We start from the raw sequence: 20,611 nt of genomic DNA on the forward strand, positions 1-20,611 counted from the left end.
TTTCAAAGCTTGGGCTGTTGTTTTCTAACCTAGCTCTGCTTTAAACTTCTCCACAGCGTCCTCCCTGACCTGACTGCTGTGTTCCTGGGGCTCCATGATGCTGCTTGTTCACTAATAACATGAAAAATTAATATTGCCCATTTTAGCCCCACAGAGGGGAGATTTGTCTCCATGTTTAACCCATCCCTCGGGGAGCAGTGTCCTGCCAACACAATGGGACACGGGGAGCAATCTGTGGTCGAGGGTCTTGCTCTGGGACCCAAAGTGATCGACTGAGTGCGACTGAGTGTTGAACTGGTAACTTTTGCAGCTTCTCCAAGACGCAAACGCCCAGCCCCCTAACCACTATGACACACCCTTCACATGTTGTCTAACAAACCATAGAGGCCAGGAACAGAACTGCTTCATTTACACTGCTTAAACTGCACACACGTTCACTCCATCTACCAATCAGAGGACCTGTGATGATAACTAGCTGCAGCAGATGGTATTTGGGTATCTGATGGCAGTAAACACAAATACATACTACACTTTATATTTTTATTTGCATAAAAACGTAGAGAACAAACATAATATTCCTTCCACTTCACCATTGCACACTACTTTGTTTCGGTCTGTCACACAAAATCCCAATAACATATTTTGAAGTCTATGGTTATAATGTCAAAATGTGAAAAAGTTAAATGGGCATTAATAGTTTTCCAAACCACTGTAAGGCAAGAAAAGAGTCGGTGCCTTAAGGTGCTTGACAACTATGAGAGCAAACAGTTAGTTTCCATGGGGTTCCTTTGATGGACAGAGAGCCTCCAGATGGATACAATATAGCTTTACAATTTGAGAGGTATGTTTACAATTCCAACAAATAACTGAACAGAGAACGATGGTATGATAAAGCATTGTACTGCCTTGCTTTCATCTTGTTTTATTGTTATTATGCTGCTTGATTTGTACAGTGTCCTTGAGTGCTCTGAAAGGTGCTTTTAAATAAAAAAGTATCATCATCATCATCATCATCATCATCATCATCATCGCCTGAACAGAGACGACAACGACCAGGACTACAGAGAGGAGGTAGAGCATCTGGTGGGCTGGTGCAGAGACAACAGCCTGATCCTGAACGTGGAGAAGACGAAGGAGATTATCGTCGACTTCAGGAAGAACCAGCCTCACCACGCTCCACTGCTCATCAACAGCTCAGCTGTGGAGGTGGTCAGCAGCACCAAATTCTTGGGGGTGCACATCACAGTCAACCTCACCTGGTCTGTGAACACCACATCACTGGTGAAGAGGGCACAGAAGCACTTGTACTTCCTGCGGATGATAAGGAGAGGCCACCTGTCCCCGCCCATCCTCACAACCTTCTACAGAAGCACCATAGAGAGCATTCTGACCAGCTGTCTCTCTGTGTGGTGTGGAGGCTGCAGCACCTCCGACTGGAAGAACGTGAGGAGAGTGGTGAGGACAGCAGAAGGGATCATCGGGGCTCCTTTCCCCTCCATTAAGGACATCTCATCACAGCGCTGCGTGTCCCGAGCCCGTAACATCATCAGAGACCCCTCACACCCCCACCATGGACTGTTCTCCCTGCTACATTCTGGGAAGAGGTTTCGCAGCATCCGCTGCAGGTCCACCGGGTTCTGTAAAAGCTTTTTCCCTGCTGCCATCAGACTGCTGAAGCTAAAACTAGACTCTGTATCACATGTGTCCTGCATTGTTTACATTTCAATTGCTGTACTGTAAAATTACTGCTGCACTTTATCCTGAAACTATCCTGCAAAGTTACTTTATTCTGAAATCCACTGCATACAAAATGACAATAAAGTTTGCCTAAGTCTAATCATCATCATCATAATAATAATAATTATTATTATTATTATTATATACTGATTGTTGCTCGGACAGCAGAATTACCAGGACCAGACTTTAAATTCAAGATATTACGATGACAAATAACATTTATAGTAGAAACAGAAACGGAAAAGAATGAACAACGCTGTTGTTCGAGATGGAGGTACTAATTAGTCCAATCAATGCTAAATGGTCAGACAAGGTTTGCCTGACATGTACTGTACTGAAAACATACAATACTGGGATTGAACCTTAGTAGTTCATGCTCAAAGGCTGAAGTGCAAAGAAAAAACATGCCGTTATACTTTAAAAACAGCTACACATCCTAACAAATTCTGAAGCAAAATGGTGAAAGATCAGCAGATCTCATGATAAATTGGCCATCTGAAAACTTCATACATACCAGGGAAGATGTCTTGCAGCCAAAACACTGCTGATCAGGATGTTTGCTTCTCTCTTTAACTCCTGTGCATAGATAATGTTTTTACCAGAGAAGACATTTACCCGCTTCATGGAGACAAACGGGGAAAAGTTTGGTTTTTGCTGTGTTCATGTTGGGGTTCACATTCGTCCGTAGATACACCCCGTCCCTGTCTGGGGCCCCGTCCCAGACAGGGACGGGGTGTATCTGAATAATTATTTCTTAAAATAATGATTTAGGTACACCTCCTTCAACGATGGCTGTGTGTTTTACAAGTCAAAGTTGATTTTCATTGTTCTGTGAAATGAAAGGCCGCACTGGCTGGGAGGAAGGAAGAATGTTTTATCTTCTTGTGAGTCTAACTTTATCTTCCCTGTGCTCTCTCTGCAGCATAAAAGTCACAGTGAGTTGATGCATTAGAACACGATGGGTTCCCATCGCTGCCTCCTGCTGCCGTGGATCCTGCTGCTGCTGGTGGTTCAGGTTCAGTCCAGGCCAGCCACAGAGGACACAGACAAAGGTGGGATCCTTCACTCAGGCGGCTCAGTGTTGTCCTACTGTTTAACGAAGCCTGAGTTCTTCACTAAGCTGTTTGCATTTGTTCTATCTTTCGGACACTACAGCTGATATAGCAATCCCTGTGTATGCAGTTTATTTAAGGATTGCGGGGAAACCTCACTGTAAGACTATTCTTTTCAACAAATACCACCATTTAGTTTGGTTCGTAGTTCCAGGATCATGGTTTTCAGTAGTGTTGCACCGATACCAGTATCGGACGAGGTCCCGATCCAGCACTAAAATGGTGGTATCGGTATCGGTATGGGCGAGTACCAACAAATAGGGCACCAATACCATTTTGATGTTTGTATGTCACTTGAACACAGCCTTCTCTCTCCAGACTAGTATTATACATGTTATATAAGTTCATGAAAGTCGCACTATTTTGGCATTTGAGAGCCAAAACTCAGGGTTTAAAAGAGATTATTCAATTATTAATGTCATTTTACTGTTGCACTACTATTATACATGTCATATTTTCACAAATGTTGCTCTATTTTGTAGCCTGACATGGTCATACTCAATTCTAGTCAGAATTTGAGTCTGATACTGCTCCATAGAGCTGTGATTATGGGGCGTGTTTCGAACGAACCAGGAAAAAAAATTCCTCTGCACTCAATTGGATAGACCTACAACCAATAAGAGAGACGGAGTGTGTGACGTATGTTAAGCGACGCATAGTTGTTGTCAACGGAACTCAACTGTTAGCCTAGCATAAGATGAGCGTTAGCGATTTTTGCCGGTGTTGCAAAAAGAATGTAAGGATCCAAGGAGTCCTTCAACATGCGAAACTGTCGATATCTTCTAGAACAGACCTAATAGCAGAATCTACACACCTCAACTCTCCAGCGACAGCCATCGTTGTTGTGAACGAATTCAACCCAAGCGCGCTTTGGTGACGTGGTTGATTACGTTACTGTTGATCATCTGTCCATCATCGTATAAAGCCCGCCCTGACAATTTGATTGGCCCGCCAGATATTGGGCGAGCATACTCGCGCTACTATTGAGCAATGCCACACCGAACTTCCCGACCTAAAACGTTGTGGGCGGGACTAAGTTCGGAATGGCACCCAGGCTAACTATTTTGGCCTTTGAGAGCCAAAAGTTTATTCAACTATTGTCACCCATTCCAGGTAGGCAATAAAAAGCTCTACTACCCTAAGTAGTATGCAGTCCTTCACACACACACACACACACACACATCAATTTCAAACAGATGGTATCGGTATGGTATCGGTATCGACCAAACTGCACAGCCAGGTATCGGGGTTAACAAATGGCATAGTTAGTTTTCAGCTTCAGTTTAGTAGACATCCAGGTACACAGGAGGTCCGTATTTTTTCACTAAGAGGCTGCTTTGACAATTTTTCACTGTGAACAGACTAGGTTTTTTTCTATTTGACGAATAAAAGTTAGTTTCATAATCTGAAACGTTTACAGCGGACAAAGATGACCTTGTAACAAAGAAAAAGCTGTTTTTAAATAATTTCATTTATAAAAAGGTGTCTAAACCAACTTGCCCCTCTGTAAAAAAAGAAAAGAAAAGTATTTTAGACCCAATAAGTGGTATATGTTGTGGTGGACAGGAGCAGCTAGCCAGCCAAAGTTACTCCAGGGGTCTACTGATGATTCATCCTGGAGATCACACCCAGAACAACATCTAAAGCTCTACAGACTTACTGCTTCGGTTAAGGTCCATGTTTAGGAATCTACAATATGAAAGCGAGACTGTGAAAAATAGCATCCATGGAAGAGTTCCGAGGCTAATATTGCCCGCTGACCAAAAAGCTTGTCTAACATTTACCGCAACAAATCTGGATGAAGATTTTTGGGGAAATATTCAGTGGACTGACAGAACAAAAGTGGAACTCTATTAAGGTGTGGATCCAGTTATATATGGTGTTAAACTAACGGCATTTCAGAAAAAGATCGTAATACAGTCAAACACGATAGCGGTGGTACTGTGGTGGTATGGGACAGTCCTCTTCAGGACCTGGATGACTTGCAGCAACTGATGAAAAATCCTGAAGGAGAACATCCAGCCATCTGCTGTTGACCAGCGCACTTGGGTTATACACAAGAGCAATAGTCTTAAGCCCAAATCCAATGTGGAGTGCCTCAAAAAATGTAAACGGAGATCGTGGAGGGGCCTTAGATCTGGACTTAGATCTGATGTAGATGCAGTGGCATGACCTTAAACAGGCTCTTCATGATAAATATCCACCAGTTTGGCTGAGTTAAAACTGTTCTGCTAAAAGCAGTGAGTTAAAGCTTCTCCACAGAGATGAAAAATATGCTTAGCCTATCACTGTAAAGAAAAGCAATAGCCAGTTTTCTTCTGCCATTGCATTTTGACCCACTGAAATATTTCAGAGAATTAAACAAACATTCTATCAGACAACCGTAACCAGAGTAAATGGCAAATTCCAGAAACCTTGATCAGAGCTCAGGTTTTCCCGAGCATCGTAGGTCCTAGAACATCTGAAATGATGTTTACTGCTTGCTATTCCCATGACTGAGCTCACGGCTGTCCTCTGCCTTCTCTGTGTAACTGGTGCAGAAATGCATTAAATCAAACTTATCTCCCAACCTTGACAAGTAAACTAAACAGGACTGATTTCTTTCCCATGAACCGTTCAGTCCCCTTTGAGTTGTTTTACATGGCTTAAATCTCCTCCATAAAGGCCCCAACCTGACCAACGCTTAGTGTTAGAAAATTACATTTTGCAACACTTAGACTTGGAAAGGGACTCTTCTTCAAAATCCCTTCTTCTGCCTATTCCATGGCAGGTACCAACTACTCAGCTACTTTACAGATCAGCTTTTGTAAATATTTAACTTATCCCTTTAGGATGTGCTTGCAGGAAGAGCAGGAAAAACAAGCCTGAAATGCAGGAAGAGATGGATATTAATGGATGAAATGAAACTGATGAGACAAAACCTGGATCCGCTTCGTACTGTTTGACAAAATAAAATTCTAAAAGAAGGAAATCTTGTCCTCATTTCCTACTCTCAAATGTAGGACTCACATCATTTCAGCCTTTTCTGATTCACGTTTGCTTGTATTTGGGTTTGACCTGCCCCTCTGCAGACTGAAGACCTGAAATCCGGCCTTAACCATGTGTCACTGTCGACTGCTTTGCTCTCCTCCAGAGGTCCTGCTGTTATTTGCTTTCATGTCTGATCTCAGCTGTGGTCGGAGCGTTTTGGTCTGTGCTGTTATATAAAACGCTGTAAAACTTTCCAAAGAGTGAATTTCTTTAACAGGATACTGACTTTTTCTAGGTTTGGCTGGTTTTGGCTAAGAGGCATCTGACAATGGTTAAAGGGAATTTTCTTCTTTTTTTTCTATTTTTTATGGTGTAACCATGGTTTGGCTCTGTGGGTGCTGGTTATGGTCTGTATATCCTGTCCAGACACAGTAACACAAGAACACATGCACACTGTCTCAGAAGGTTTTGGGTTCACTGTGAGAGTCAGCTCAGCATAAAGAAAAGCAGCACTTTCAGGCACCATTTACTCTCCTTCCTCAGTCTATTTATTCATGAATATGCATGTGTATATCCCGTGTGTGTGTGTGTGTGTGTGTATGTGTGTGTGTGTGTCGTTGTGTTTTCCCAACCATCTGGGCTCCAGCTGGCCGTCTGTAATACCACTGTTGGGCCTGTAAACTCTTGTTTTTCACTCAGTCAAGAATCCATCAAATGTAGTCTCTCTCTCCTCCAGTCCCCTTTTTTATAAACAAGACCTGCTTCCAATTTTCCAACTCGGTCTACTTTGCTGTATGCTTACTGAAATCACACCACTTTTCTGCGTCTCCTTCCTGTACTGTCCGAGCCCGATGTTGCAGAGGGAAACAGAAGTTCTGGTGATGTCTAGAAAGTGGTCGGATGTGTTCTAAACATAGCTGTACGTTTATGACCATGATCAGTGTTGATAGAGTCGCAACACAAGAATGGACAGACTTTCAGATTCAGTGATACTGTATATTACTGTATAGGTCAGAGTCTGAGCTTCAATGCAAAAAAAGGGGAACGTCTTCTGAAGTCTGAATTTGATTGGAGAGGTCGAGGTTACTCAAAACAGACCAAACTATCCTATATGGCTGATTAGGATATAGGATGTAGAATGATCTAATTACTGAGGCATCATTATGTCTTCACATAAAAGACATGGGTGTAGCTGAAGTAATTACATTATTTTAATTTTTGACAGTCTATAGCCCCTTTCACACTTACAACCTTACCCAGTAATTTACTGGTAATTTACTGGGCAAGTGTCAGGTGTGAATAAAGCCAGAACTGACTTACCGGCTCAAACTGACCCGGCAATTTAACGGGTCAAGACCAAGTATCGTACCCGGTAATTTACCAGGTCCGCTGTAGTGTGAATAAAGCCATTACATTCTTGGGTAAGGCACGCATTTGCATGATTACATATGCCATTCTTACTCTTCGTTTAGCTCTTCCCCTGATGTCTGCCAGTCGCTTCTCTGACTGAGAAATGTACTGAAATTGTATTTCTTCTGTAGTTTTCATAAAGGTACCAACCAATGTAAGAACCTCCGGCAGTATTGACAGATTTTCTGAGGCAAACAAGCAACACTTTAATCATATATAAGGCACAATGGATTATAAAACGCATCATCAATTTTTGAGAAAATTTAAGGATTTGAAGTCCGCCTTATAGTCTGAAAAATACGATAATAAAAATTTAACTAAAGCAATTTCAAGTAATGAATTAAAAAGTATGTGTAACTCCTTGATCAGCGATAATGTCCACTAGTCCTGTCCTTCTACTTGATAACCAACAAAATTGTGCCCATCTCTCATTGCTCTTCAAGTTTAAATCAGATGCACACATCATCAAGACATCGTGCTGTTAACTCATATCTTTGTCATCTGACTGGAAGGATGCATTCAGAGACATTTCTAATGAGATGGTTTAAAACAGTCTCTTACATCTGGGTGTCCACCATTCCTCATACTTCATGGAAGACCATCATTGTCTACGCCTGGAACAACCCAGCTTCAAAGCACATGGACCAAAATGAAACTTAAATGGTAAATGGCTTGTACTTGTATAGCGCTTTAACTAGTCTTGATGACCTCCACAGCACTTCACACTACAGTTCAGTCATTCACCCATTCACACCCTGACGGTGGTGAGCTATGTTAGTAGCTACAGCTGCCCTGGGACAGACTGACAGAGGGGAGGCTGCCATGCACCAGCGCCACCAGGCCCTCTGACCACCGCTAGCAGGCAATGCGGATGAAGTGTCTTGCCCAGGGACACAACAACAGAGACAGTCAGTGCAGGGGATTGAACCGGCAACCCGCCAACTGCAAGACAAACTCCCTAACCTCTGTGCCACGTCGCCCCACAACTTAAACCAAAGGTTGCCATTCTCATAATACCACATACTCTGTCCTCTGGTATTTAGCGTGTTGCCACTGTGTCTTGATGTACAATATGTAGAAAAATACATTCTTTTCAGCTTGCATGGCTAATAGCAGCTAGTCCGGTCTCTAAACTTATCAATGAACAAACCCCTGTAGTTTTCCTGCGTTCAACTCAATGTTACATCGGGTTCATCGATAAAATGCTGTTTTAACAAAAAGATGCAGTACCTTATAGAAATCTTACAGCAAGACGTTCCTCAATTTTTACCATTTCTTCTCAAGTGCAGCATCATCGTCACCAAGGGCATTTAAAGGAGTATCATTTTAAAGATAAACATCGGCCAGTTGTGTTCTCTTGAAGAGCTTCACATGCTGCCTTTTATCTGATTTAGGTTTACTTGTATATCATTTGCTTATCTCACATTAAATAATTACCACTGAAACTCTGTCCTTCCTGTCTGGCTCTCTTCTCCAGACTGGAGGGATGTGTGCGTTTGAAGGCTGTTAATGGTCCAGAGTAATGGGGAGGAGGTCTGTGAAGTGGTTGGGGTGTAGCTCTGTGCTGTAGCAATAGTGCAAACTCCAAGTGTTTCTGCTCAGGCAGCTGCAGCAAACGGACACTGAGGTCAGACGTGGATCCTCAAGCTGCTATTGCTTTCTCATTATGCTTTAACAGCCGTTTCTCCTGTTTTTGGTTTAACAAGAAAGTTTTTCTTCATCTCCTTTAAACCAGATGCAGCAAAGTCATCTGAAGACGAAGAGGACGAAGAGTCTTCCTCAGAGGAAAATAAATTGTCCAATGAATTGTCAACAAGCAACGAAAAGCTCCAACGTAATTCTCACAGTACTTTGAGGTTTCCCAAAGCTTTGCCTGAAATCAGCTGAGCTGTGAATGCTTGACATTACCATGTTTACATTGTGGTGTCTGCTCGTTAGCGCTGGCGCCACAGTGGGTGATGCCAGAGAAGATGGAGAAGCAGCTCCATGCTGTGCCTGCCAGCAGAACTGTCAAGTTCCGGTGTCAAGCGACTGGAAACCCAGTGCCCAGACTGCACTGGTACAAGAATGGGAAGGAGTTCAGGAAGGACCAACGAATCGGAGGGTTTAAGGTCTGTGCTTGACATGCGAGAAGGAAATTTAAACCATGTTTTAAAGAGATCTATTCAATCTTCTTGATCTATCTGCTCTTTGCTTAACAGATCAGAGACCACTTGGGGACACTGATAATGGAGTCAGTGGTCCCTTCTGATAGAGGGAACTACACCTGTGTGGTGGAGAATGTTCATGGGAGCCTGAAACACACCTTCCTTCTGGATGTAATCGGTACGATATGTTGATGTTCTGAGTCCATCAGAATGGTAAAATAATGCCTGCCTCTATGATCCGAGCATCCTCCTTCTCACACCAGTTCAGACTCTCACACCACTACATCCAAAATCTTCTGGCCCTCCACTTTTCTCTCCCCACGACATAAATTCAAAGTTGCCTTTCTTTCCAAAAATCTTGGAAAACACTACACTTATAGACACTTCCCTACCTAAGCATATTTACTGTATTTTATACTTTGGTGTGGTGTTCGGTGTGCCTTTGTTTGAAGTGTTTTTATAAGTGCTGCTGTTGGCCTTCATCTCACGTTCTCACGGTCCGAACTTCTCTTCTGCAGAGCGTTCTCCTCACAGACCCATACTGCAGGCAGGTCTGCCGGCCAATCAGACAGCCGTGGTTGGCAGCAATGTGGAGTTTGTGTGCAAAGTGTTCAGCGATCCGCAGCCTCACATCCAGTGGCTCAAACACATCATGGTCAACGGCAGCAAACAGGGACCGGATGGACATCCCTTTGTCCTGGTTCTCAAGGTACACACAGCAGATTTAGTTTCAACAAATAGAAACTAAGGATATTTCTGTCCTTTGGATGTAGCGTGACCAGTAGACTTATAAACTGCCCCATCTGTTTTGAGGTTATTCGAGCATAGTGCTACATCATTTACCTAAGTCAGATATAGGCTTCTGCTTGCAGGTTTAGTGTTACTGCCCCAAATGGAGACGTTTCTATTGGAAACACCATGCTGTTTCCAATAGAATAGAATCATAAATAAGCACTTTGCAGAAGAGCTGGACTCATTTTGTGGGACAGAATGAGGGTCGCTGGTATTCAGGAGGATTTCCAAGAACATTCTGCATCCTTCACTTCAAATGGAAACAGTTGAAACAGTTTGATAAAGATACTTTCTGACTGCCTTTGAAGTGACATGTTCCAGCGCTTCTTTTTCGAAAGAGGCTTGGGACAACTTCAGAAGCTGTTAACTTCACATTACTTTCATAACTGGTTCTCTGAGTAGCATGGATTAGTGGCACACAATGGGAACCCCCTTGGTCGACATCATCAGAAGCTCTGATGATTCTGCCAGCCATGATTGGCAGGGGACAAGTTTTTCAGTGCCAAAAAGGGTCATGTCCCATTGGGCTTGTCGAAATAATTGATATCTTCATATAATCAACGCAAAGAAATTTCTTATTTAAAGATAATGACTTGCATCAAAATCAATAAAAACTGACCAATGTACATTTCCCCAAATTGTTACTCTTCTTCTGACCCCTTCTTTGTTCAGAAGAACTTTCCCTATAAGGCCGACGGGCAAGAACAAACGAAATGCTGATGGATGCCACATGCTTAGCTAACGCTACAAGCTAATGCTATTACACTGATATGTTAGGGCAACATAAAAAGGTCAGTGAACCTCCTGGATCTGCAACAAATGGTAAACCTGCCTGACAACATAAGCTAACCCTATGGGTTTAATTATTAGCTTCATGAAAACAGAAAGCCTTATGACAGGGTTCTGTAGGTCTGGTGTGGAGTTGTGCTTCCGGTCAGTTCTAATTTGGTATGAATCACCCCTGGAAACAGATCATCAGCTTTTGTTTCAGCTGGCTGATAAATATTGAAGCAACGAAACAAACCAGTCCACCCCCTCGTTAATCGTCTGTTTGGTTATTCAAGGCTAATTTGGCTAATGATAACACAGGTTATGGTGGAGCCAGACTAAAGCTGACAATTGGTGCAAAAAAAGTAGGAAGCCGTAACAGCCTACCCCGCTGCTGCAGTAGAGAACTAAAGAAAACATGCAAAATTACCTGAAAGGCAGAAATTGTACAAATGCATTGACCAGGTTCTTATTTACACTGTAAAAATATTGTTTGTATGTGCGGATCCGGCACATACAAACAATGTTTTTACAGTGTAAATAAGAACCTGGTCAAAGCCAATTTTGTTTTGTATAGAATAATTCTTTATTTGTTCCTACTAACATATAATCATATCAGCAGCATATTGTAGGGCAAATGGAAGCACACAGTTGAACACTGAAGATAAACAACTATGGTTAAAAATAATAATGGCATGGTACATATTTCCATAAATGGTAACACTTATACCTTCAGCGTTATCAGGTCTACTGTTTGGCCAAACAAGAAGGAAACAATTAAATGATATATTCCTCTAATGAAGGACTGAACGTTCCCTTACTTATTGGTTTTGCCCTAAATCAGAAAGTTAAATTTGTCGTATTGTATTTCTCCCATTTTTTTTTCTCTAAACCAAAAATAGCCATGTGTTTTTAAAAAATATTGCATCAGTATTGAAAAGCGTTTTGAGTATTGAATATTTTCCTTAGTATCAGCTTTTTTAGTTTGACATTTTAGTATCAGAAAATTTTACCTTCTGACCCGCTGCCTGCCTATACTGTATAGCAGTGTTGTATAGTAACAAAGTATTAATACTTCACTACTGTACTTAAGTATATTTTGGAGTACTTTATACTTTCCTCGAGTATAATTTTTTTTGATAACTTTCACTTTTACTTCACTATATTTTCTAACTTAATTGCATACTTTGACTCCGATACATTTTCAATGTTTGGTTTAGTTACTCATTACAAAAAAAAAAAAGAGAGAGAGAGAGAGAGAGAGAGAGAGAGAGAGAGAGAGAGAGAGAGAGAGAGAGAGAGAGAGAGAGAGAGAGAGAAACGCACACAATTTGTATAACACTGACCTTACTTGAAGAAGAAAAACTGAAAGCTTACAAAAAGGTTGTATTTTCTGTCTAAACTTGGTGTATAGGGCTGATCATTCAAGAAAGTTACACCCTCTTCTTCGCTATGAATGAGCCAGGAGGGTTGCGTTGTGAGACACTCACTGATGCTATTGAGAGAACCGGGGTTACAAAAGTAACCTAAAGTTCTCTTTCATAGCATTCGTGTCTCAGAATGGGAATATCCATACTCTTGGGTTGTGTTGCATGCCCTTCACCCAAGACCAACTGTGTATGAGGCATGTCACAGACAGCTGCTTGGTGCCACTGATGCCAAGCTGAGCACTGAATGAGCCAGTGACTGAGCTGTGACATCAAGCTTATAAAGCCGAGCAAAGCTATGTGGAGAGGCGTATCTTGTCACGGTGCAGATCTCCTGAATGGATAGCCCTCTAGAGAGCCCACAAGGGTTCAAGTTCTGGGCAACCGTTTATTGACTAGCTGCAGCAGAAACCAGAACAGGGTTACCTGTGAATAACGCCACCTGATGTGCAAGACGGCGACGGAGCACCTTGGTGCTGGGACAGTGCTGTTTTGCAAAAGATTGGAGCTACTTTTCTCATGAAATTCACTGCCTATCCAGAACAAAGTCCCAGCAACTTAGGTGACACTCATCTCTGTGGACAGTGATGCTAAGCTCCAGGAAGACGGTGGGATGAGAGAAAACCAGTTGGAACTGCAGCTCGTAGCGAGAAGAGGTTTTTGAATGTCTCTCCAAAAAACAATCCTATATATAGGCAGGGGTGGGACATGGACCTCTTGGCACTGACAGACTTGTCCCCAGCCAATCAAGGCTGGTGGAGTGTAATAGGAGCTTCTGATGAGGTTACGCTGAGGGTGTTTCCATTGTGAGACACGAAACAAATAACATGAAGGAGAACTGATGCTCAAGTTAATTCAACAGCAGTGTGCAGGAGGTGATCTTGAGACCATGGGGCGGATGAATGCCAGTAGGCTGTGATGAGTTACTTTATTGTTGGCAGAGCTGGTTTCTGCTGCATCGCGCTGGTCTCATTTTTCTTTCTCTTCTTTCTCACATGGTCAGTTTGAATCCGTTTGTGGAATAATGAGGAGAAAGTGTTGAGCAGTGTAATTTTTTGTTTTACAATGCTTCTGTTCCAATTTAATGAAAACGGTGGAGTGGAGTTATAATTCCTAACCAAGTTGATACTAAGACGTTACAGCCCTGTTACGGAATAGTGTCATTGAAAGAGCTAACATCCACTTGAGTACCTTTTAAATTTGATGTTTCTTTGGCTGTCCTTTAGTATTCAGATCTGAACATTTTGTTTCTAATCCGGCAAACACGGTGGTGATATCTGTGTCCCCCCCCAGGCCGCAGGTTTGAACACCACAGATAAAGAAATGGAGGTTTTGACTCTGAAGAACGTATCCCTGGATGATGCTGGAGAGTACACCTGCTTAGCGGAGAACTCAATCGGAGTGTCCTACCATTCAGCGTGGCTCACTGTGGTTGATGGTATGTTCAGATGGACTTCAACGTACTGTAAGGTAAAAAGCCTTCCTCTCTGTTCACCATGACTTCTCTCACCTCAGAGTTACTGCCCTCACCGCTGCCCTCCCAGACATACTTGGAGATCTTCATCTACTGCCTCGGGTTTTTCATCATCATCATTCTCACAGTGTCTGCAGTCATGTGTAGGCTCTGCTGTGCCCAGAAGAAGAGGGACTTTAACAGTCAGCTGGGAGTGCAGAAATTAGCCAAGAGCATTCCTTTGAGAAGACAGGTGAGGCAGGAAGTGAAAACTCAGGTCACCACTTCATCGTCTTCCTGATCCTATACAAACACTCTCATATCGTCCCCCTTGTATCTCTGCAGGTTTCAGTTAAATCCTCATCCTCCCAACAGTCAGGGATGTGTTTGATGCATCCATCCCGTCTCCCCAGTGCAGCCACCACCATCCTGGCCGGAGTATCAGAGTATGAACTTCCTTACGATCCTGTATGGGAACTGCCACGTGAACGGTATGTCTTAACACACTGTCTGGCATGAAGCAAAGTCTACATATTTAAACCATAGAGAACATATATTATTGTCAATCTATTGTCAATATATTATTGTCAATCTATGGGGGAAAGTTCAAGGACACTGACATAATGTAGTATTAAGAGGATTTATCGCCATTGTGTATGAACCCAATTTATGAGTTTGTTTATTATACACTGAGCATCAGTGTATAACTGTAGTCATGTTTTGGATTTTGTTCCAGGCTCACACTGGGGAAGCCACTGGGAGAGGGTTGCTTTGGTCAGGTGGTGCTCGCTGAGGCTATGGGGATCGACAAGAATAAACCCACACGTATAACCAAAGTGGCTGTGAAGATGCTGAAAGGTGAAAGATGACAGAGCTTCATTTTTGCGTTTAATTTGATTAAGATCTGTTATGGATTCATGCTCCAGCAGCTGCGGATGGTTAAAATCTTTGCCCTGATGGTATATGTTGTTGTGCTCAGCGGATGCCACAGAAAAGGACCTGTCTGACCTGATCTCTGAAATGGAGATGATGAAGATTATAGGGAAGCACAAAAATATCATCAACCTCTTGGGCGCCTGCACTCAGGATGGTGAGGGCTGATTTTTCTAATTATCTGAGTTGTGTGGGGAGTGTTCTGTTCGTTAACCAGTCTGTTCCCCACCGGATGGGTCATCCTGACCTGGAACAGGTCCTCTTTATGTGGTGGTGGAATACGCATCGCAGGGGAATCTTAGGGAGTATCTGCGTGCTCGTCGGCCCGCCGGGTTGGAGTACTGGAGCGGCTTGCGGCAGGCTAGCCTGGGCAGTCTGGAGATTAGGGAGTTGGTGTCCGCTGCTTACCAAGTGGCTCGAGGAATGGCATACCTCGCATCAAAGAAGGTAAAAAGAAAAGCCAGTGTCGTTGTTACATCATGTCACTTCTGTCTGGTTCTCCAGCAGTAGCCAAATTGGCTAAGCACTTCTGGGTTGAGCCTATAAAGTCAGGTTCTGTGCGATTGCTGTATCTCCCTCCTTCCAGCCAGCGGTGTGAGTCCATTAGTCATCTCTGTGTTTGAACCGACAGTAGTCATGTTCTGAATTTTTTTTTTTATGATGGAATAACATAAAACCTGTGATTTCAGCTGGTCTGCGTTGGCTCCTCCTGGCTCCACCCTCACTGGTACCTTTTCTTTCAGTGTATCCACAGAGACTTAGCAGCCAGGAATGTCTTGGTGACTGACGACAATGTGATGAAGATCGCCGACTTCGGCCTGGCTCGAGACATCCACCATATTGACTACTACAAGAAGACCACTAATGTAATGGTGAACGGTTGAAAGAAACTTGTTGTAGATTTAATGAGGACAAGATGACAGGATGCTGACTTGTTAATGTGCCTGCAGGGCCGTTTACCTGTGAAGTGGATGGCCCCTGAAGCTCTCTTTGATCGGATATACACACACCAAAGTGACGTGTGAGTCATCGACTACTTGCAGTTTGTTTTTTTTACCACTAAGCCTTGTTTGAAGTTAGGCATAAGTTTAAGAGTTTTGATGTTTTTTTAAGCTCAAAGCCTGGAATTCTAGACATGTAAATCTTTGTAAGGTTGTATCTTCCCTGATCTTGTTACTATTTGGACTATTAAAGTTACTAAAGTGTATAGTTACAAGCATTGACTTTTCATTTGAACCACATTGGAAGACGTGCTGATTTTGGAATATAATGCTCCTACATCTCCTTCCTATACATTATGCACAATAGCATAAACAGTTTGGTCACTACATAAGCATGCCTGCCGTAGAGGTGTTGGATGTGTTAAAAAAATGTGCAGGTAGTTACACTATTCATAGCCACATAGACTATCCAGACACTTCACTGTCCTCAGCATGCTTAAAGCTGCAAGTCAAAACTGATGCCATCCCTTACTGTTCAATTATTTTGGCTAATAATTATCTGACTACTTGGTGTAGTTAATTGAAGAGGAAAATGTCATTGTCAGGGGGAAGTAGATCATTTAGTATCAAAAAAATAGTTATAATAAGACATGACATTGTAGAAAAGTAAAGGATCTGGTTATGATGCAGCAGAATACTGTAAACAGCTCATCATTGAGACCAGTATACACATACTACTGATAATGGGAGCAGATCTAAAGTGACACATGTACTTCAAGGACATGGCAGGACTTGATGTTCCACAGATTTGTCCATAATTAGCTTGACTTATTTGTTTTGAATAGGGTTTATTGTGTTCAACGTTTTATTGTTCTTATGTCATATTTATATATTTTTCTTCTCTTAATATATGTTTATAATTGCGGTTATGTGCAACACTGTTTCCGCTGTGGTTGCGTTGAAGCCCTTTGAAAATAAAGTTGTGTATAACATGTTTCTCAGCATGTCAGCATATTAGCTTCAACAGCTTAAAACATAAACATTCAGTGTTTACTATTTCAAATGAATATAATGTTGTTAAAGTGTGAAGGTGTCTTATAAATGCATCGAACTAACAGTGCTATAAGTTAGTTTTATAAGACACCTTCAATGCATTAAAAGGTTTTATTGAGGCTCTTTATTTAGCTTGAAAAAAATACATTACTCAGGATATTCTGTTTGCTGTTAAATATACACTTTACACGTTTTGTGCCTATATGTTGCTGATGCAGGTGGTCATTTGGTGTCCTGCTGTGGGAGATTTTTACCCTTGGAGGCTCTCCTTACCCCGGCGTCCCCGTGGAGGAGCTCTTTAAGCTGCTAAAGGAGGGTCATCGCATGGAAAAACCCTCTACATGCACTCAGGAGCTGTAAGTGTATCGGCATATGTAGGTTTTCTCTTCGTTAACTTCGTTTGTAGATGTACTAAAGCAACTGTCTGGGTTATTTTCTTCTATTTCAGGTATCTGATGATGAGGGAATGCTGGCAGGCTGTTCCATCACGCAGGCCCACCTTCCAGCAGCTTGTAGAAGATTTAGATCGAATGCTTTCTCTCATGGCCAACCAAGTAAGAAACTTAGAGTTTTAGATGAATAGCTTTTATTGATTCATTTGAAGACTGGCGACCTGTCCAGGGTGTACCCCGCCTCTCGCCTAGTGAACGCAGTGGATAGGCACCAGCATCCCATGAGGGATTAAGCGGGTCAGAAAATGGATGGGTGATTCATTTGAATCGTTCTTTTTTTCCAGCCTGGTATTATTCCCCAGCCTACAAGTTCACTTGTTTCTAAATAGAACGGTAGGATGGTGTCAAAATTACATATGCAGGCTCAAATATAAGTCTACATTTACCTAAATACTTTCATTGTGCACTACTGAAGGATTTTTAATGGCTTTTAACTTGATAAGAAGTTTTCACTTCAGGTTAGTGATCATGAGTGGATGCATAGTGGTTTCTCTTTGGTGTAATCTTCAAGATCATTAGTTGAAACAACTGTTCTTAGGTACGTGTTATTTGGACGTGTTTTAGATGAAGCGCAACCAAGCCTCAAGCCTGCCATCAGATGAAAACTACCGAAACACTTGCGTAGTTGCCCACCGCAAAGCTAGTTTTACATCTACATAGACCGTAGGGCTGGGGGATAAAATCTATTGTTCAGTGCATCAAGATGGAGCCAACAACTAAACATTTGTCCTTTCCATTGTGTAGCACATATAAACTTGTAAACTTGCTCATCTTCTAAAAATGAAGTGAGAGGAGCTCCGCTTTGGTCGGTAGGTGAGGGGCTGGGCTGGGCTGGGGTTGCTAGGTCAGGGACCACGGCAATTGTGACACAATAACGGCTCATTTCTAGACACCAACAAAACATTTACTTATTGCCAAAAATGGCTGGATAGTTTGTATTGTTTCTAGATGCAGTAGAGACCCAAATGGAAGTTCAACCTGAAAAGACTCACAGGCAGAAGAGGCGATTAGAAAGATGTACTGACATAAATCAGAATGCTCTTTGGTGCTTGGCCCCCAGCGGAAGACGTGAAAGCTACAAATGCCTATGAGCTCGGATGATCATTTTAGGATTAGTGAAGTCTTCCCCCGGGGTCCGAACGCTAGTGGTGGAGGCCAGAGGAGAGGGAAGCCAGAGGGAAGCCAGGAGTGTGTGAAAGCAGAGGAGGAGGAAGGGTGGGCATGAGTCAAAGCTCAGGTGAAGATTAGGAGAGTCTGTGTATGGAGGGCTTTATAAGCAAAGCCTTGTAGGATGATTGGCTGAGGTAAGAAAATTACTTGGTGCAGATTGGCTGGATTGCAGGTGCATAAGGAGAGGGTCAGGAAACAGGTGAGTTTTCCAGTCTGAATTTTAGTCTAAACTCCATTAAAAAAGCATGCAAAAAGTGCATTGGTTTATAACTGAAAAGTACTAGTAGGGGTTTATGAATATACATGAACATGTACAGTATGTAGAATGTTGATCCTGTCTGCATTAGCCTGGTCTGCAGAAAACTTAGAAAATGTCTCGCACTCCAGGGGATTCAGCATGAACTGGACTGAGAATGGAGAAATTGTTGGATTTTCTGTTTGGATATTTTTGAACCAACCACTTGTGTTATGCCCACCTATTTTAACGTGGAACCCTGTCAAACATGTGGGCCAGCTCTAACCCTCTCCCCCCCCTGTCTCTGCAGGAGTACCTGGACTTGGCCATCCCTCTGGTCCAGTACACTTCGGTCAGTGGCTCTGCCTAGGTTCATCCAAGTACCTCATCATTGTCGTCCTGGGAACGTTTTCTTCCTGTTTCCTGTGCAGCACTGCTCAGCCTCAGATGAGGCCACTGGGCAGAGCAGGAGACGGAGCTCAGATGAACTGTGACACTGCTGGGTTATGTAAGGAACAGCTGGAGTGAACGGGACTCCCTCAGACAGGAAACACACCCTCCTGCTAGAAGAGGAGAAAAAGACTGACCTCAGACGCTGAAGAAGGACGTTTGTTCCAGCGTGTCTATAATAATGTACTCCATGTTAATATTGTACATACTTGTTTGTTATATTTTGAATTTCAGTCTGGTTGTATCACAGTGATGTGAAGTGGAAAAGATAAAAAATAAGTGGACAGCACCATGTTCTAATACAGCTATATAGTTATTGTTCTTTATTTTTACTGTTGGATTTCTGCCCCTCAGCAGAATAACTGATCACACATAAATTAATTGATCATATGTAAATTAATTGAAGTCTCAGATTTATTCTCTGTTTGTTTTTCTTTAAAAACAAACACGTATTGCACTTATCCTCTGCGGGCTGCTGCTGTTAGACAATGAGCATTAAGCTGAATGTGTAATAACTAAATAGCAGTTTAAAAAAATATATTAAAAAGAAGGCAGAACAATGTTGGAAAGCATATATTTTTGTTGTCATTTATCTCTTTCAATTTAATGGGGCCTAGTCAGGTATTTTGACCATAACAAAACACCAGAAAAACATATACTCATCTTCAAATTAAAGAATATTATGCCAAGCGTTCATCCTGATGGCGTTTACTTAGTCCTTTTTGAGCCAGGAAGGAATTTCACATGGGTCACATAAACATATGTACACATATGTAGAGGCGTCATTGAGCATTTAATCGCACACCGACGCCATATTTGGAAGGGACATATTGGAGCGATTTGGAGAAGATGCCCCTTTCATGTTCTACATACAATCGTAGCAACTGATTCACAGTACAATCCAGATAGATGTAAGAATTAACCTGTGGGCTCCATTGCTTCTCCTTGTTTAGTCTGCGTGTATGTAATTCATCTCAAATTAATTTCATTGAATCAGTATAAAGAAGATTCCACTTTACCCCCTTTACTAGGAGTACACTTTCATCAAATCAAAACACAAGCTGATTGTCGATCATAAGTCCAAACTCGTGAAAAGTTGTTTAGTTCAGCTAAATAGCTTTGAACCTTTTGTTACATGCAATCCTATTTTTTTTAGAATTGAAGAATTAAGGTTTTTGGTATACCAGTTTGGATGCGCTAAGGCTATATGGAGGACCAACTCTGACAGATTTAAGAATTAAATACAGAAAGAAAGAAATGCTCAATGTATTGAATGAACAGGAAAATGCAGCAAATAAACAAATGTAGGTGGTAATTAAATTATATAATGAGATATAAATGTATAATATCTCATAATTAGCTTCTTTATTCACCTTTGTAATAATTACCATATTTATTAGCTGTTAGAATTTTCTACTTATTATTTATTTATATTTTCTACTTACAATTTATTATTTCTGTGTATGTTTTAATATTTTTGTCCGTTTTATACTTCCTTTGTATTTTTTAACCCTATTTATTTCTTCAGTGCCGCCTGTCCGGTCTGAAATGCAATTCATGC

At 41.9% G+C, this 20,611-nt stretch overlaps 1 protein-coding gene across 1 annotated transcript in view; it reads left to right on the forward strand.

The window, feature by feature from the left end:
* LOC105917056 (fibroblast growth factor receptor 1-A) overlaps positions 1-19,689 on the forward strand; it is a 29,483-nt gene extending 9,794 nt beyond the window's left edge. The window contains exons 2-17 of the mRNA XM_012851742.3: positions 2,660-2,789; positions 8,965-9,063; positions 9,168-9,340; positions 9,431-9,554; positions 9,895-10,085; positions 13,657-13,801; positions 13,879-14,069; positions 14,162-14,307; positions 14,553-14,674; positions 14,796-14,906; positions 15,006-15,196; positions 15,493-15,615; positions 15,700-15,770; positions 16,962-17,099; positions 17,192-17,297; positions 18,911-19,689. Of these exons, the coding sequence (XP_012707196.2) occupies positions 2,696-2,789; positions 8,965-9,063; positions 9,168-9,340; positions 9,431-9,554; positions 9,895-10,085; positions 13,657-13,801; positions 13,879-14,069; positions 14,162-14,307; positions 14,553-14,674; positions 14,796-14,906; positions 15,006-15,196; positions 15,493-15,615; positions 15,700-15,770; positions 16,962-17,099; positions 17,192-17,297; positions 18,911-18,970 (2,085 nt within the window). The 5' untranslated portion in view covers positions 2,660-2,695 and the 3' untranslated portion in view covers positions 18,971-19,689. The remainder of the gene's footprint in view (positions 1-2,659; positions 2,790-8,964; positions 9,064-9,167; positions 9,341-9,430; positions 9,555-9,894; positions 10,086-13,656; positions 13,802-13,878; positions 14,070-14,161; positions 14,308-14,552; positions 14,675-14,795; positions 14,907-15,005; positions 15,197-15,492; positions 15,616-15,699; positions 15,771-16,961; positions 17,100-17,191; positions 17,298-18,910) is intronic.
* Positions 19,690-20,611: the final 922 nt, after the last annotated feature.

Source organism: Fundulus heteroclitus, unplaced genomic scaffold, assembly GCF_011125445.2.
Source record: "Fundulus heteroclitus isolate FHET01 unplaced genomic scaffold, MU-UCD_Fhet_4.1 scaffold_81, whole genome shotgun sequence".
Classification (NCBI taxonomy): domain Eukaryota; kingdom Metazoa; phylum Chordata; class Actinopteri; order Cyprinodontiformes; family Fundulidae; genus Fundulus; species Fundulus heteroclitus.